At 40.3% G+C, this 19653-nt stretch overlaps 1 protein-coding gene across 3 annotated transcripts in view; it reads right to left on the reverse strand.

Annotated features, from left to right (window-relative positions):
* Nucleotides 1-926: 926 nt before the first annotated feature.
* The window catches only part of LOC122400402 (heterogeneous nuclear ribonucleoprotein L), a 327347-nt gene continuing 308620 nt past the window's right edge, over nucleotides 927-19653 (reverse strand). For 2 of the 3 annotated variants that reach the window (XM_043401853.1, XM_043401855.1), the window contains 5 exons: nucleotides 15752-15844; nucleotides 12734-13032; nucleotides 10960-11183; nucleotides 9379-9638; nucleotides 927-5609 (listed from right to left, as the gene is read on the reverse strand). In XM_043401853.1, coding sequence (XP_043257788.1) covers nucleotides 5470-5609; nucleotides 9379-9638; nucleotides 10960-11183; nucleotides 12734-13032; nucleotides 15752-15844 — 1016 coding nt within the window. In that variant the 3' untranslated portion in view covers nucleotides 927-5469. The remainder of the gene's footprint in view (nucleotides 5610-9378; nucleotides 9639-10959; nucleotides 11184-12733; nucleotides 13033-15751; nucleotides 15845-19653) is intronic. The other variant, XM_043401854.1, reaches the window with a different exon arrangement.

Here is a 19653-nt window from a genome sequence, read left to right on the forward strand (position 1 = left end):
CCGGAACCCGTACACCCGGAGACCCGTCATCCCCCGACGGCACAGCGCTCGGGGGTATCGGTTGGACGCGTCTTTAAATTTAACCCTTCCGTCGTCGGTCGTTCTGGGCGCTCAGTCTCCGAGAGACAGCCAACTATCGCTTAAAAACCATCGGTCGTACCACTAATTCTTATCCGTACTTGTAACTAAATCGACTGCTCGAGGCCATCCCCCCCTCCTCCCAATTTTGAATCGCTCCAACCCTTACACTACACCAGCGTGAATACTCGGTGGATGGAATATAGCGCTGATAATGAACCGTCGAATGTTCGTTCGACGCGTATTGCCCTAAAAAGTGTACAGAAATTCGTTTTCTCGCCCTCCCCGCTATGTTTCTTTCACCGAGTACGGTGATAGCCGAAAGACGGAAGCGGTGGCGGTAGCCAGACGGCGCGGTGGGGACAGTGACCTTGGATAGTCTCGAACGGCCGATTTATTCGGCCGCGACTGAGACGCTCCGCGTGTTTAGAAAAACGTGTTCGCCGAAATGTGTATGAACCCGGTGTCTGTGGACTCTGAGTGAAATTTTGAATCGTACACGACGCTGGGAAGAGCTAAATGTAAAGGGTGTCGGCCATGTTTGTCGCGAGAAACGAAGAGAAGAACGGAAAATAGGATCGTGGGACGTTTTTTTGAAACTTGTTGCTTTTGCTTCGCGTATACCGCGCTTGACGGGGTTTCCAGTTTAGAAATTACAGGAGAACGTGTTTCATTTTTTTTTTTCTCGAAGTGTGTTCGTTGTAACGTGTACTACGTGTAACAATTCATTTTTTTTGTTTTTATCAGTTTTCGTTTTGTTTACTTCGCCACGCTCAATGGTACAGGTAAAGCGTCAGAAAATAAGCGACAGTCTGGCATGCGTGCTTGACCTCTCGAATACGTACGCGTTGCATCTTTCTTACTTCATTTTTACGTCTATCTGTCACTCTTTTGTTCTCGTAACGTGTACCTACTGTACACCCACACGTTGGAGCGGGGATTTTCATCAGGAGGGCATCGTTCAGCCGAAGATACACGTATCAGCTCTCTATTCCCTAGCGAAACGAGACGTCTACAATTATAGATAATTCCTCAAAAACGAAGGTGCATCCGTCCTATCCTTCGTCTTTATTTCGTTTGCTATCCCGGTTCGTTTCTCAGCCTCGTTTCGCTCGTCTCGTCACCATGGAATATTATAATCAGGAATGGGCACGTATTATGGATTTACGAATACTATCACACACGTATGCTGAAGCGTTATGAAAGTCGAAAAATCGATGTCTAATTCTCGCGATTTAAAAGAAGAGGTAAAAAAGGACCTGGTTAATCGAGTGCCTCTCTCTACGCTGCAGATTCGTTCTCAAAGAATTACGTGTTAGCCGAGGATTGAATTGCGTTCTCGCTTCGATCGCCTAAAAAACGACAAGGAAACAGAAATCGGAGTCCGACTCGCGTTCGAACAAGGATTCTTCTACTACATTCTTGTCATGTATCAGCACACGAATTACGAGACGATACACTCTTGATTTAAACGCCATACTCCGCAGATCACATATAATATTATCTACAAAACGTTATGATATGATTACAAGTCCTAGCTGCTTATTTATACCTACATCTTTTTTCACTTATTTTTTTATACCTTACGCGTTAGGTCCTGCTCACTATATGAAACGAAATTTCCCAGGTTCGTCGGATTAAAACGTGATGTGTCATTACTCTACCGTGAAACCTATACTGTTACAATCGTATATGTAGTTACGCAACAGCGAAAATTAATAATAATTAATGATAATAACCATAATAATAATAATAATAATAATAATCGTAATTATAATAATAGTAATATTAATAGACGGCTCTTATCGATAATAAAAATATGAGAATGTGATGTAAGAACAATTTTACAGTCCTCCGCGTCGGAGGCTTAATAGAACGAAGAATGAAAAAAAAAAAAACGATTTAATCTATTTAACCGTGGAACGGAACACAATCGTGAACAGGAATCGAAAACAATAAACGACAGATGAACGTTAACGATCATCGAAGCACATCGTTTCGGTGTGCACCTTTGCTTCTTTTTTTTTTTTAATTTGTATGTTTGTTTATCATTTTTATTTTCTTCTTAATTCCTTAGCTTAGTACCATTGTTTCTCTCGCGTCGATATATATTATTATATATCACTTTATTACGATCGATAAGCTTCTATTTAACCGAAACTGTCAGCAGCAACGCACAACGTGTATATTTTCGTCGGTTACAGATCGTACGTTGTCTCATCATCCTTTCGTCCTCTTATTTAATTATCATTTTCCCTTTTTTTTTTTTTCACCATTCTTATTACGGCAATCAACAAGGATCCTCGCTTTGTGTACTGAGCCCCTTAACGGTATACAACTTATCCTCTATAGTTGTATTGTAACAAATATTGCCTCGAATATAAACATTTTTTTTTTTTGTTGCTTATTTAAGTTATATCTCATTTTGTTTAGGTCTCTCTCTCTCACGATTATCAATGGACAAAAGTGGCGGATTATTTTCACGCATCTTAAAGAGGGGGGGCAGAGGGGGAGGGGGATGTAACGTAGCTCATTTTTTTTTTTTCTCTTTATTATCTTACGTTACGTATGGCCGAGTCACGAGTCTCTATATTTATTTAGTAATCATTTGGTTCGCTTCGAAAACACAACGTTTACTTTATTTATCTTATTACTTTTTTTTTTTTATCGCTTTTAAATCGGAGATCTAAAACCTTTTCATTATAAAAACGTCCCCCGGCCCGACAAAATATTGCCGAGGGACTCGCTAATATATTGTGTGTCGTCGACTTCATTGTCTTCATATAAAATTCATTTCACAGTCCGCGATCTGATCAATAGTGTACGAGGTGCTTGAAGTGAAAATTACCATCGTTCCGATCGGCTTGTCTTTTCTTCGTTTTCTCCTTAAAAATCTCTCTCGTTTCTCTTCGTCCTTCAGCAAGCACGGGTAACCGAGTCGTCGTCGCAACCTGAACACTACAGCTTGGGGGAGGATTTAGGGATACTTCTTATTATTTCTTCAATCTTTCTTTCTCTCTTTCCTCGAAGAATCAACGGGAGACGATAAACGATGATTACTCGTTTCTTCTCGTCGACAAAACACACGTGTCATTGACGACATTCTTTTTTATATCGTATCTTCTCTATCTCTTTCGTTTGCTATCGGCCGAGACTCGCGAGAAGCTTCACCTTCGTCGTTCTTTCCTAGCCTGGCAAAATCGAATTCTCAAACAACGGGTAAACGCAAATATGCATATTTATATGCAAAAATGCATATACTGCAGACAGAAAGAAAGACCTCGGTCCTGGAAAGAAGTGCCAGTAGTTTCGTTAAGCCTGTGACCAAGTAAAAATTAGTCGCCGTTATCCAGAGTCCCCTAAGTAGCCGGGTGGTCAGCCATGTTTGAAAGTTCTTCAGCAGATACCATATCTACTTAATCTTAGTTTAATTTAAAAATGATTCGTATTATGTTCCCAGTGGGACATAAAGAGTCTGCCAAACTCTAAATTTCCTTACTCATAAATCTATGTCATTTTTTCCTAGTCTTCGCCTGTGAAAAGTGTGTCGATTAAATTTCAGTTCAAATGATAAACAAATACCCCAGCTACTCGAGAGTCGAACCGAAACTGATCTTTCTTTCCACTCGCGATAAACGTGCACGCGAGTGTGCATACAGGATCGAAGAACCGCGCGTAGGGGAAAGATTCTCGCGAGTCGGAGGCGTTGAATCGCGCGATACACGTTCGTAGGCTGCATCGATAAAACTTGTTCAACGTTCTCGGAGCACAATTGATTCAGATCCTCTGAACACTCTCTATTGACACTGTATCCAGCGTGTAGTTTTTCTAATGGTCAATGAGGAACCTCCGATTTATTGGATCCCATGAAATGGACAACGAGGAACGCGGTGCACTCGGCCTCGAAATCGTGGAGGTGTCTTTCACGGTTTTAATTCGTGTGTAACTGTGTTCGTGTGCATGTGTGTTGTGTTCGTGTATGTCCATGTGCGTGTGTGTGCACGTGTAACGTGTACGCGCGCCCGTACACTGGGGGGGAGAAGAGAACAAACGCCGCCGTGCGAAACGTCGTACAGGCTGGGCCCCGGATTTTGGGACCAGAGCTCGCTCGGACCCTCGACTTTTCCGTTGGACGATGTTCGAAGGTTTGACAAACCTGGTCGACCGCTTCTCGACCGTAGGACGATGCTTTTTAGGGTTTGGAGAAACTAGCGAGCTTTCTTAACGATGGTCGATGAGAGACAGTGGAATGCCATTCCACTTGTTTGATCGAGTCGAACAGCGATCGATCAGGTACTGCACGGTTTTGAACTGCAACTAGAAGTCGCTAATATAATCTAGCGATCTTCTGGCAACCAAGCAGTTGGAGATATTCTCTTTCTGATTTTCGTACGCCTTTTACTGTCTGCACGATGGAAAGTTACATGTATCTAACGGAAGTCGAGAATCTGAGTGAGTCGTTGCTCGATGATTTCCCACGGAACGTGGCCGTTCCGTCGGTCCAGTTCCTGGGTGGCGAACTCCCATCGGACGGCGGTCTCTCCCGAAGCTATTATTTACACTGACGGTACCTTCACGATCGATCCTCGCGCGTCCCACGTAAGGAAAGAAGCTACCGCGAAGAACGTCGGGCTCGCAGCGCCGTCTCAACAATTTAATACTGACGCTGGCACACGCGTCTGTACCCGAACCTCGCCGAAACAACAGGAAGAAACAGAAGAACGAAGAAAGGAGACGAAAAGAAAAGAAAAAATAATAAAGAGATACACGGAGCAGCGGCGTGTAATATCAGAAACGATTTGCTGCCTCTCGGTTGTCGCCTGACTCTTTTTTTGGCCGACGGGATGATCCTCGATTGACCATCGTTGCAGCAGCAGCCTGGCCGTTCGACGCGCCGGTTCCATCCTGTTCGATGACGAGACGATCCACGAAATTCATCCGAGCACCGCGCCCAAGCGACGATCGCTCGTTGGTCCTCGGGACTGGCGTCGATAAGGTCGTCGACCCGCGAAATTAAAATCTGTCCAGCAACCAGCGGTCCGCGAACCATTTCGCCATGATGGTTACGAGACGAGGCGGAGGAGTAGAAGAAGACGTCGACGAGGTTCCTTGCCCCTCGTGCGTCGGATAGGCCCGCTCCTCCCCTCAGTACGGCCAGAACGTAGACAGCGGGGGCGGCGGCGGCGGCGGCACGGTCGGATAGAGCGTCGGCGTGGCGATCAGGACGCAGGTGGGCGGCAAAGGTGGCGGCACGGGCGGCGGTAAAACCGGGGAAAGTGTGATCGCTGCGGCTGGGTGCAGGGCCGTGCCCGTCGGGGCACACAACGGGTGCAGGGCGAGAGAGGGACGCTGGCGCTGACGCTGACGCTGCTGGCCCTGGACCTCGCCGTTCTATTCCGAGTCCTGCTGCATTTTGACGTGGCCATTACCGGCGGAATTGCTCGATGTGCTGCCGCTGCTTGGCGGGAAACTGGTGGGTATGGTGCGGGACGACGAGAAACAAAGCTTCATGATGTACGGGAACTTGCCGTCTGAAACAGAGTTTGGAATATATAGTTAGCATTGCAAAGCAAACATGACGGAATTGGTGGCTCTTAATACTAAATTTCTTATTTATCTCGGACGTAGGGGTCGCGGAATAAATGTGTGGCGCTGCTTCGCTGGTGGTAGGATCTCGAGAAAAAAAAGGAGGGTAGAAAAGGAAAGAAGAGGCCTGCTAGTAGACTTATCAGTGAGGCTTTTTAGCAGGCCCTGATTTAGATGACGATATTGGGAAGTCGGTCGAAAAATGTATATATACAGGGTGTTCGGCCACCTCTAGCAAAAATTTTAATGAGCGATAGTAGAGGCCAAAATAAGACGAAAATCAAGAATACTAATTTGTTGATGGAAGCTTCGTTAAAAAGTTATTAACAATTAAATTCAAAAATTTCAAATCGTTCTGGAAAAATTATTTTCGGTTGCGGGGGTCAACTACAATCATTTTTGGTGAGTACACATACCTCCGAAATCCTATCTACTTTCGAGAAAAAAAATCGAGTAGGTGCTGAAATTTTTCGGCGAAAAAAAATTTTTCAAATCGTTCTAAAAAAATTATTTTCGGTTGCGGGGGTCAATTACAATCAGTTTTTGTCATTAGACATACCCACGAAATCCTGCCCACTTTCGAGAAAAAAAATAGAGAAGGTGTGAAATTATTCGAGAAAATTAAAAAATTGCAAATCGTTGTGGAAAAATTATTTTCGGTTGTAGGGTTCAATTACAGTCATTTTTGGTGAATAGACATACCCCCGAAATCTTGCGCATTTTCGAGAAAAAAATTCAGTAAGAGCGGCACTTTAAACGTTAATAACTTTTTAACGAAGCTTCCACCAACAAATTAGTATTCTTGATTTTTGTCTTATTTTGGCCTCTACTATCGCTCATTAAAATTTTTGCTAGAGGTGGCCGAACACCCTGTATAGCAACGGAGGGGTCTGTCGAGCACTTGTGAGAGCGCGACTCCTCTGGTGGCGAGCATGGGAGATGACGTAGGTATCATCGTAGCAAAGTATATGAATTTACTATTATATTTCAGACACTAATCTTTTTCTCATGGATCCATCCTCAGAATAACATTCTTAAAAATTAGTTGTATCATTGGGGTTTTCAACCAGTGTTGAACATTCCGAGTAACTCAGATATAAGGCACAAGTTGAGTATGAGCTTTTTGCAATTCTATTAAATGTTTTGTTGTAAAATTAGCTTCATCTTTGACTGGATCTGCATCTTCGATACAATTTATATTAGACAGAAAGGGATTGAGTTAAAAATAATTATTGAATCAGTTCTGGGGTGTTTCCAGGTGTTCGCTAATCGCAACATCATCTTAAATGGAATGTTCTGTCAGTATTTAAAAGTTTGCAAGGATGCCAGCCTCTATCTTTCAGCAGCTCTAATTCTAGTAAATTTTTTGTTTTAAAATTAGCGACTTCATCCTTGGTTAGGTCTGCATCTTTGATACAATATTAGACAGAAAGAGATGGAGGATCTACGTTCCAGTTTAACGTTATTGAATGAGTTCTGAGGTGTTTCCAGGTGTTAAAGTTTCCAAATATCTGAACCTCTATCTTTGAGCACCTTTGCTAAGAAAGCTTATAATTTCTGTGTGTAATACATAATACTGAATTCAAGACATTTAATTGTAGTATAGAAAAATTGAATCTTGAATCTTTTATCAATTCATCTTTGTAAAATACCAATATTGTTTAGAATAGAGGAATGCTAAGAAAACATTAACATGATAAATGAAAGTTTACAAAGAGAAATATTAAAAATGGATCGTAACGAGTAATTCATCTTGCAACATGATAACGATTCACAGCCATGAAAAGTAAGAAATTCTTTGAAGACTTTAACATAAGAGTACCCCAATGGACACTTCGAATCTAATCGAGAATTTACGAAACGTTTTAGATGCTGAGGTTTCATTGAATAAGCAATGCAACAAAATAGAATTTTTTAACAGCTTGTAGCGAGCATTAGAAAATATCGATAGAGATTATATTGGAAAATTAATAAATAGTATACGTTTGGAAACAGTAACTATAGCAAAAGACAGTAATGATAAATATTAATTTGAAATTATTATATTCGTTATAAATTCACAATAATATAAATTATTTATATGTTTTCAATTGGTTGCCTTGTTCATTAAGCACAATTTGCTCGTACGATAATGTTAATATTGATTTCAATTACTGATTGAATATTCAATGTATCATAAGCATATACACATAATACATAAAATTAAAATAAAAGTGAAGTTTCTACCAACGGTACTGTTTTCATTAAACTTGATAAATAACTAATTTCGTAGCCTGCCCACTTAATTTTCTCTCGGATTGTGTTCAGCAAACTCGTTATGCTTTAAGTATAATGCCAAAATTAGTCAATTATTTTTGTCGCTCTATTCTGAGCTAATTATACCCCATATACGATTTCAACCCTTAATCGATATCATCTTTTCCCAAAATAGACCACAATATTAATTATAAATAAAAATTAAATTTATAAGTTAAGCGTGAGAAAGATTTTTAAATGAATTTTTTAATACTGACAGAGTAATATTAATATAACGCAGGTTCATTAAATAAATTTTGTAGAATACTTGCTAATTTCCCAAAAAATCTGTTTATTTTGTTCTCCATCTCTTTTTATGAATATGTATTATAGATAATTTTGTCGATATTGCTTCTTGACCCGCAAAGTTCGAAATTTGTATTATTCAACCGTTATCAGAAAAACTTTGCCGTCCCTTGGTCTAAATCAATCGCGAAGGTTCAAAGAATGGGACGACTGGGAGTCGTGAATTAATACTGGTTAGGTCATCTTTTTTTACGACGCACAGTGCAATGAATTATGTCTCGGGGCAAAAAATATTGGCCGTTTTGTGTCAAATCCCCAATTCTGAATCATGCCAATTCCGATCGCCATTTTTATGCCACTCTTTTCACAATGTTATTTAAACGCAATGCTTTCTATTTAATTTCTTTCTTTAAAAATATTACATTTCATACTAACATTGAAATTTTTAGCGATGAAGTTGCTTATAATTTTTATTCGAAAAAGAATTTTTGTTTTGAATTGGCCCTGAAAAACAGTACCATATCTTTATTATTTCTTTCACTTTTGTAGAATTTTTTTTATACGATGGGCTTAATGTTGTACCAATAGTGCATTAGTGATTGCGTTGTAAAATTGTAAATATTTGATCGACAATCTTGGTTTTCTATTTATGGAACACGTTTGCCATACTATTTATTAATATTGTTGATCACAAAAGAGACAGCGAACGGGTGTATTCAAGTTTATGCTTTTCAACCTGCAATTAAGGGATGACGTGACGGGGGTAACTGAATAGCAAATGACGCAAATAATTACTCGGGTGACTTTGAGCGATCAAACTCTATTATCCCCGCCGAGGCTGACGTAGAAATTAGTTCTAACAAAGCGTGTGCATTAATAAAAGGAACTACATAAATATTTAAACAATTTAAATTTGGCGTAGTTTGGATTCCGTATGAAAATAGAAAAACGGAAAGTAAACAGGCCCTCGTCACGGAGTAAACAAAATCGTAGAGGCAGTTGTATAATAGGTAAACTAAATTTAACTCCGCCATGGCGAACGTGTTAATGGGATTTTGAAATATTTGATCGTGAGCGAAAATAACGTTCCTTCGACGATCGACGTTCAAATTTACCCGTTTTTGTTTCCAAACAATATTGTTTAGTTTTTAGCGATCACGTGTAAATACTTACTGCTGTTTTCCAGTGCTGTGTGATTGCATTCCATGATGGCGGCCACCGCGATTCCAACGCTGCTGAACTCGATGAGGCCAGACGACGATCGTTCCGATTTAAGGGGGAACAGCTTCACTGTCGTTGGCGCCTCGATACCGCGTTCGACGAACACACGGTGCACGGTCTCCTCGGTTAAATCCGGGGGAGTGTTGAAAAAGTGGACTATCTTCGAAGGTGGCTGTATTCTATTCTTATTGGCCATTGCTGGATTTAGGAACCTGCAATTGACAACGCCAGACGTTCGTTGATTAAATTTCACTTTCAAAAAGCGACGCGAGTAATACATAACACCTTCTTTGTTGACCTTCTAGTTTAATTTTACAACTTCGGTATAGAATATTGCTTTGTAGCGATAAAATTAGCGCGTTAAATCGTTTAGATATTTCTCCCTTTCAAGTTGAGGATAGAAATGTTCAATTTACGGATCACGTCTTGGGTTCATGTTAAGAATCAGCTCGTATTGTTTTCTAAATGTCTTTCACTGGCTCCAAGGGGAATCCCCCAAATTGGGAGGGATAGAAATGTTCAATTTACGAATCACGTGCTCATTTTAAGAATCATAACCGTATTAATACAAACCAGAGACTTCAAGATATCATTTAATTACAGTGGTTCTTAATCTTTTCAATGTCATGAAACACTTTTGATTGCAAGAGACATTTTTAGAACAAATGGACGTCTTTTGTTGGAAAAAAACGAAACAGGCGAAAGTTTTGTACTTCGATTATCTTCACGCTTCATCGATTCTAAGGGGGATTCTCCCAGCGATAGAAACATTCAGTTTACGAATCATGTGTTCGTTTTAAGAACGAACTCGTATCGTTTTTTAAATGTCATCTTTCACACTTTACTGGCTCCAAGGGGGATCCCCCAAGTTGGGAGGGACAGAAATCATTACTTTTTCTCGTATAAATTTTTTGGCGAACATGTTTACCCATAAAAATAAAGAAACTCGACGGGTACAGTGAATTAACGTTCCTTCCAAGTAATGAGTCGTTGCTGGAATTAACAGTCCTGTTTGCACCGTCGCAAACAGACGAACCGATTCCCGAATTCCATCGTGGCGGAACTATTTCTGACGTACATTCAAATTCCTTTTGAAGTTCCCGAAAGCTTGTAATTAATTTCTCGCAATCAGGATCCCCCAAGGCTGCCCCAAGGAACTTTCAAAAACCCGGACGCAATTAAGTTTTCATCGAGTAAATATTGCTATTCCCGCGATGGCGGAAGGAAGAACATCATTAATTGCTTTACATCGGAATCTACGGCGTTCCATACAGAATTTTCGCCGACAGGAAACGATCGTCCCCGGCTCCTCGTTAACGTTCCTTCACCGTCGGCGTCGCTGCTTGAAAGCTGATTAGAAACGAAGCAGATTCGTCGCGGTATCGATGAAATTTTGGTAATCAAAAGTGGCTATGGAGAAGGCTAGAAACGAGGTCAACAAATCGGGAGTAGAACGTAATCGGAGAAGAGGCTAATCCGAAAATAGCAGCTTTTGATACGGAGCTAGAATATTCTAGTAGACAGGAGTGTTACCTGTTATTCTTGCTTCCCGTGAAATCCTTGAAGCTCGCTGTCTTGTCAGGCAGAATGTAGGGGTTGGTTACGTCTGAGAGGAAAGCCTGTTTCGAAAAACCCAGCTGCAACCTGCCGTCCGTCCCGATCGTGACGTTGTTCAGATTCTGTAAACACCGTTCTACAGCTATGCTGTCGCCCATCTGGATCATGGCGCAACCCTCTTTCGTCTTCAAGAACTTCACCTGCAACAGAACGTCCAACGAGTGTTACTCGATTCTCTGGCAACGATTTTCTATAAAATATGTTTCTATGGGTCTCAGAAACACAATACTGAAATCAACGGGAATGCCCTCGAAAATATTTTATTCATTATTTTTTTAAATTTCAGATTCGGGAATATTTTAAACATTTCAATTTGTACGAAGGGTAGGAATAAGATTTGTTATTTTTTAAATAATGTTATATGCTTAATGGCTAGCCTGACATATCAATATCAACACATTGTTATGTGAGATTAGATCGAGGTCAAAGATTAGGTTAAGGGGTTGATAATTTTATAACAATGTTATAGTTTGAGAATATATTCGTAGATTTCAAAAAATGTTAAAATGTGTTGAGCTATACTCAGCTATATGTAACACTTCTAATAACGAGATACACGAATATGTTTATTTTTTAAATCATTATCATATAACATTTATAAGTTATAATTAGACTACGGATGTTTATACATGCATGGGTAATTTCAATTCTCGAAACACTACAGAATACACTTAATATGCAAAACTATAAGAAATACTTAAAGATACGAATAATTATACAGGGTGTTCACGTTATTACTAGCTAGCAACTTTTTCGAAAACTATTGTAATTAGAAAACAATTAGAGAGGAAAAAGTTTTATAGTTTTTTATGATCGATAAGACAGTGTATATCAATTCTGTATATTTACATTATTTTGTGAGAAATGAAGGTGACCTTCCATTTTTTAATTTTGTTGACAAATATGTCCATCTAATCGAATTTTTTTCTCGAAAATTCGTAGGATTTCGAGGGTATGTCTAGCGACCAAAAATGATTGTAATTGGCCCCTAGACTTGAAAATAATTTTTTTAGAACGATTTGAAATTTTTTTTTCAGCGAAAAATTTCTGCACCTACTCGAATTTTTTTCCCGAAAGTCCGTAGGATTTCGGGGGTATGTCTGTTCACCAAAAATGATTATAACTGACCTCTGCAATGGAAAATAATTTTTTCAGAATGATTTTAAATTTTTTAATTACTTTTTAACGAAGCCCCAATCAAGAAATTGTTATTCTTGATTTTCTTTTTATTTTGGCCTCTAGAATCTGTGAAATTTTTTCTAGGGATGCACGGACATCCTGTATGAAAGTATGTATCAAGAAGAGTTCATTCATGTACTATATGATGACCTTCGAGGTCGTAAAAGATCAGGAATAAAAGAAGTTTAAATAGATATAAACGATGTAAAAATCAAAATGCATTAAAAAAAATTGCTAGTGATAGCGTGAACATCCTGTATTTAGAGGTGGAGACAACTCTCTGCGAAGTCTCCATTTCATTAATTCTATTAATAAAAACATGAATTTGCATAAAGATCCGTAGCCCAGTTATAACATTCCTCCAGTTCTCAAACTTAAAACCGATATTGCTTTGATCAGAGACAAGGGACTGCTCACAAGCCCGTGCTGAGAGACTTCAGAGTGGTGGGGACATCAACCTTGAGCGGCCAAACGATGCAGTTAAGACCATGTGTGAGAGAACGGGACGTACCTTCGTCACGTTTCCGTACAGACAAAACAAATTGAAGAGCTTGTCGGTGTTGACTTTGTCCGGCTGCAGGCCATAAACCATCATCACGGAGCCCTGCGTGCTCGAAGGTGGAGTCTGTCCCAGGGTGGGCACGTATCCAGGCCGTGGCGGCGTGGGATGCAAAGGCTCTCGACCGCTAAAGTCGCTCTTGATACCATAACGCTCGACGTACGGCTCCGCATACGTTGCTGGTCCATTGAAATTCTCCTCGTAACGATCGTGGCCGGCACCCGGGGGGAAAGTTACCTGTGGCGTGGATCCTGCAACAAAGGAAAGGATATTTGATGCCTTTTGTCGCGCAGATTTCATTCGTATCTCGTCGCCGACCGCGCCACCGGCATTCAGCCTTGGCTAATTATGGAAATCGAGTGACCGTTCCGACTCCATTAATCGCGCGACACGTGGAAATATTAGCTGCCTCCGTTGCATCGAGGCGCCAGCGCCTGTTTAACGCGATTACGACCAATCGAACCAGAGAAACGTTTCCATTCATACGGGCGACGCGTGCCGCCGACCACGTTTGAATATGAATTTCGTGTAAATTAGTAATTCGCGACGGGAGAATTCGCTGCAGAAATGTAGAGACATTTGTAAACGACGTCCCACCCGGTAAAGCTTTTAAAGCTTAATAAATAGATTATTATTTTAGAAATAAATTTCCTGACGAAACAACAATTTTTCTGACAGCGTTATGAAATACGTATAAACAATTCTCGGAAGAATCGAGGTTTTGGTGAACTGTTTTGGAATTCATGGCTTCGATTATTAAGCATGAAACGGATTTACGTTGGTTTTAATTCCAATGTAAATCAGAAGATAAAGAGTGTACGATAATTTCTTAACGTTTCGAAAGGGTTGAAAGTTGGATGAACGGGTAAGTATTGCGTTGACATAGAATGATGTAAAAGATTGTCTAGGTAAACGATAATTTAGCTCGATATAGAATCGTAGGGGTTGTTGTTTGCTGGCAGCCATAGCAATCGATCAAGAAACGTTCGTTACCGGGGTCCCCGTATTGGCTGCTATTCTTTAAGCCAACGTCTCGTGCACTGGGATTGGATTTCGTCCGCAGTTATAGTTATACGATTGTTCAATCGCGACATAACTCCGCTACAATTACGCCATCGATTTTCCGTCAAAATATCTTCGGTCTCGTTACCCTCCGCTACAACTTACGGTTATAACTTCCAAGCGATCCGTGACAGAAACGTATTCCCCTGCCATCAGACTTGTAAATTACGTAATGTACACACAATGCAACAACTGTTGTATCATGGCGCGACACCGGGATACCAATACCGTTATCGAGCCTATATTATAACTATTAAAAACTATTTATACAATTCCAAACGATATTTAAACGACTGGAAGAATTTTCTTATACGAGAAAAAAGATGTAAATGTATTTGATAATTAATTACGTAAATTCTAATTGAAATCAATTCCCACATTTCCATTTGAAGAAACGTAGATGCAATACGAGGGTTCCAAACGCCACGAACACACTCCTTATTGGATAACGAGATCAGCAAGATACAAGCTGTTACATAAAGGCGCGAATATCTTCCAATTTATATAAGATTTATGTACAATTTTATGAAACGTCCAAGCATCGTATTTAAATGATTTTGTTTTTTGTCCATTGATGGATAAGAATACGCGAGATTTAAGTTGAGACTTCGTTTTCAAGGAATTTAGTGTTGTCATTTGTTTCACATTTTACGTAACTCTCAAGGTCACTAAAAATTGTACAAAATTAGTGTATTTTGTTGGCAAAACTGGTGCATTAAAAAATGACACGAAAAGTGCTTTCTTTCGTCTCTAAAACCAGAAAGAACCCTTAAGAGGGTCTTCTATTGTAAGACGAGTTTTTTATTATGTTCCCTTTGGTATTTTTTTATAAAGAAACTATGCGAGTTCTTGCATCGGCGTTTTGCATATATATTTATTACTCTTTCAGTGATATTCACAAATTTTTACAACGAGAAATAGTCAAAATTAGTGACAGTAGCGAAAAAGTGTTCTAAGGGCAAAGAAATGAAAAAGATTCTTAACCGGTACTAAAAGGACAGTAAAAGATTGATAATTAAAAAAATGGAAGCATTTTGAAGTCGAAATATCGATTTTTCTCTTGTTTGTAACTTTAGCAGGCTAAAAAAAAATAGAAAGAATAATGATTTTGACTTCATTCTAATACGGGCTGTAGCGACACATGTACTGAAGATACACGCCAAATTTGAATGAAATCGGTCGAGTAGATCTTGAGATATCATGGAAGCCAATTCAGAAAAGATAGTTTTGAGAAAAACGCATCAAAACAAAACGATCAAATCGTTCAAAGAGGTATACCTTCGTTAATTTTAGGAGTTCAGTGATATGCTTTTGCACACATATTTCTAAGACTATAATCATTATGAAAATGCAAAAAAAAATCGAACTTTTGGGCGGTTTACAGTAGAGGACCCCCTTAATTTTCGGGTCACGATAGCATTGATCACGCTGGATCACTTTTATAATAAATCGTAGCGAGTTTCACTAAGAATGAAAGTGTTTAATCGACAACAAGGTTAAAATTGAAACAAATAAAGCGACTCGAGATGTTAGCGTCGCTCAAATTGGTAAACTAGCAACGAATTACCTTTTTCTTTAATCATAACTCCCAATTTCTAAGATCATCCTACGCAACGATTACCTCTAAGCTGTCCTACGCCACTTTTTCGCGCGACAGACTGTCCCCCACGGGCAACACGAAAATCCCCCGTAACAACCCGACGATTACGGAATCCGAAAACGTCGTTCGCGACTACGAGGACCTTGCAATTACCCAAAAGGAAAAAGGTTGCGGCGACGATTCGCCATAGGTGGTCCCCATTCCAAATTGTCCATTTTCCAAATTGGTCCGTTTAATTTGACTATTAAAGAATCGGAGTGGGAGGGTCCTGGGGCGAGAGGGGGGGGGGGGGCGGAGGAGAGACTTACCGTAAGGCTGGGGCGCGGCGCCGTATCTGGGTTCCGCCAAAAGGGGAGCCGGCCTTCCATTTCCGGTCGTGTCATTTTTGTGTGCACTCGATCCTGTAACAGCGTAAACGTATCTCGTTTATTTCCCATTCTCCTGCAAAACGTCTACCGTCGACAAAGATAATCGCCGATTCACCGTTCGCGGTCGATCAGCGATTAAAAACTAAACGTTCGCAAGAAACCCTCGGAACCATCGTGGATCGTGCGCGGACGCGGCGATCGCGCGTACCGTGAACGATTCACCGCGGAAAAATCGCGTGCGACTATCCGCTACTCTCCGTATTCGACCGGCGTCCAATGAATTCGTAATACGTTATTGCGAGTTTGAAGACGATCGATCCGTTTCCACCTGCGTCACGAGTTAATCGATTCCCCCGCGATTCCCCGTCGGAGATGTCAGGTCTTAAGAAATTCACGAGACACGGTTATTCGTTGAACCATTGCAGTCCGTTCGGTTTAGCAAACCGTACGTAATGCTCGTAGTTGTCTCCTAGGACATGGTACTGATAACCCCGGCATCGTGGGACCCGACATAGACGTCCCAGGACCGAGTGACACAATACCTATGACTTCGGACACGTAGGACCGAAATTACATGCGACTCCGGACACATGGGACCCGATGGAGACGTTGTCGGATCCTGAGGACCCTCTACCGGCGTTCGATACAGTAATGATTCTTAAAATGAACGACGTGATTCGTTAATTGAACGTTTCTGTCCCTCCCAATTGGTGGTATCCTTGGAGTCAGCGAAGCTCGAAAGATTATGTTTAAAAAACGATACGAGCTGATTCTTGAAATGAACACGTGATTCGTAAATTGAACTGTTCTATCTCTCCTAACTGGGGAGGATCCCCCTTGGAATTGGCGAGGCGCGAAGGAAATTGAATTATACTATGGTATTGGTTGTAGAATACTGCAAAACTTTTACCTCGTTCATTGTTCTCCAACACTTACTCTTTACGAAAGAAACTAGTAATGTGTGAACACTTTTCATGGTCTAAAAGACGAGCTTTTGTTCTAAAAATTTCTCTTACAATCAAAAGTGTTTCGTGAATTTGAACAGGTTAAGAACCACTGTATTATGACATCTTGAAGTCTCTGGTTTGCAATAATACAGTAATGATTCTTAAAATGAACATGTGACTTGTAAGTTGAACGTTTCTATCCCTCCCAACTGAAGGGGGGCATCCCTTAGAGTCGGTCAAGCGTGAAAGATGACGTTTAATAACGATACGAGCTGATTCTTAAAATGATCCCCAGATGTGATTCGTAAGTTGAACGTTTCTATCCCTCCCAACCTAAGGGGGGCACCCTTTAGAGTCGGTCAAGCGTGAAAGACGACGTTTAATAACGATACGAACTGATTCATAAAATGATCCCCAATATATGATTCGTAAATTGAACATTTCTATCCCTCTCAACTTTGGAGGGAAAGATACCTAAACGATTTACTGATAGATCTTAACATTAGAATTACGGACATTAATTGTACATATTTCATATCACTGCATTAATAAAATTTAACGTAAATTGCTAATAATATTTTTACGAGTTCTGTGACTTTAAATATAAAATCTAACATGTCTAATCGATGAGTTCTGTAAATTTAGTATTAAAAACACTGACGTCAAACTAATTAGACTCGATGCAGACGTTCCCCGATTCCCAGAGATCGGATACTAACAACTTTGAGACTCCTGGGACTCAATATTAGGTCATCCCATAACGTTCCATCAGTTCGACAGTCTAGAATCGAGCAGAATAAAATTCATAACTCGTTGGGGAGAAGCAAAATTTGTCGTTTCAGGGGATTTTCGAAATTTTTGAATACGAGCATCATAAAATGGGTAGACATTCGAAGAAAATGGACTCGAAACATGGGTTTTATCGTGCAACAGCATGAATATATTTGTTTGCGTATAATAAAGTCGAACCTTTTTCCAAAGCATTTAATAACAGAAGGGAGATGGATTTTCGGCGATAAAGTAGTTGCTACGTAAAGAAGAACTATAACGTTTTCATCGTCGTTCTTTTATGCGTTTGATGGAATCGAAGATACTTCGTGTTTCGTATTTCGAATTGCAGAAATGAAACTTTCGTCCTTTATGAAGATGACATAGATGCTCGAACGGAACCAAAAATGTCTGATCTATCTTCGTTTTCCAGTAATAACGCCTTCAAGTTATTAGTATGCCTTTGAAACGGAGTGTAACGACGTGTATCGGTTAGGTAAACACACCGAAATAGAGTTCCTGACCTAAAGATATCTGTTTAGAGGAGAGTTCTTGAGTTTTCAGTAGCAGCAAGGAAGAGGTCGTTCACAGTAGTCAAGTGTAACGGAACAAGGGTCTGTAGAACCAAACGCTGAACCAGATGTTTAGCTATTCTGTTAATTTTTCTCGAGGACGTCTAACAAGTGCTTGCAAGTGGATTTCGACCCTCGCGGGACTGCTACTTTTTAGACCAGTAGCTGCCATGGATCCTTTGGGGCTATGTTTTATCTGTTATCTAATGCTATTAATAATATTGCATTATTTCGTAGGACTCACAAATATAGTTAAATACACCTTGCTTTCTTTACATGGACAATAAAATTATGTGTAGACAACAAAAATTTGAAAACTATTGATGACAGAAACTATCATTTTGGTGACGCTTCTGAGGCTATCCAAATTTCTACGAATCATCAATTCAAAGAGTATTGACTGTGTACCTAAAGTTGGACAACGAAATTTTTCTACTTTTTGAAAAAGAAATTGTTGCTCTAAGGGTAATATTTTCTGAGTCATCCTATTCCATATCAAAATGTTGCACTAGCCTGCTCTGTCTAACGTTGCATCGCGTTGTTAATAAATCCTGGTCGCTTTAAACGCGGCCATTTTGCATACTATCGTTGTACAGCTCTTGTTATTAACCGTGTAGATAAATTCTGATCGGTTACAAACGATAGTGTCCCTTCTGTTGTTTACCGTGGTCCAATATAATGGCAGAACTTATAGCAGACCCAAGTGTACACACGTCACTGGATTCGAGGGACGTGATATTCTTGGTAGTTGGAAATATTAGTTCTGAGGTGTTCGTGGGTTAAGGGGTTGGCTACTCCATTTCGTGCTGAGTATGTGTCTTGATGACACTGTAAATACACCCGAGCCAACGCCACGACCACTAATGACGTTTATGTGTACCTGGCTCGCTAGTAAGTACTCGAACACGAAAATTCCGATATAAATCAAACTCCGTACGAGTGTGGAGCGCAACGAAACTTCAAAGGGACAATTTTTCACGGCTCTATAGAAGAAAACAATAACAAAAATTCATACGAACTCCTATTTCACTCTATTCTCAAGTTATAGCGAGCTCTGCGTTGGTAATAATTCTTACGAAAGATGAAGATGCACTAATTAACCCCTCGACGTACGATTTAATGTAATTTTTCAAACGTATACTACATAATCATCCTTGTTGCTTTGGAAATGGATAGACGTTGCCAAAATTAGCGGATTCTCAACAGTTATGGTACAATTCCTCGAGTCCACAGTTATTCGAACAGAGTTTTACGAGTTGGGGGGTTGTTTGTTTCGCGGTGTCGCGGATCCGGAGTCTCCCGGCCTTCCAGGAGTCCTAAAAGTTCCGAATCCCACTAACTTCGAAGTCGTCGATACAGTGTTCCTCGAGTTCATCATCGTCTCTATTAGGTTCCGCAGCCGGTTCCTCGGGCAGCTGCGGAGGACGCCTCCGCGTCGAGGGATGAACATTCGCCGTGAGACGCAGGCTTGCATTTCTCTCGTGAAATTGGAAGACAATCGACAACCATCGAACGTCTGCGGTTCCCAGCGACATCGTGCAATCTCTACGCCATA

This window comes from Colletes gigas, unplaced genomic scaffold (genome assembly GCF_013123115.1).
Source record: "Colletes gigas isolate AHSC1104 unplaced genomic scaffold, ASM1312311v1 Colletes_gigas_Sc00017, whole genome shotgun sequence".
In the NCBI taxonomy this organism is placed as follows: domain Eukaryota; kingdom Metazoa; phylum Arthropoda; class Insecta; order Hymenoptera; family Colletidae; genus Colletes; species Colletes gigas.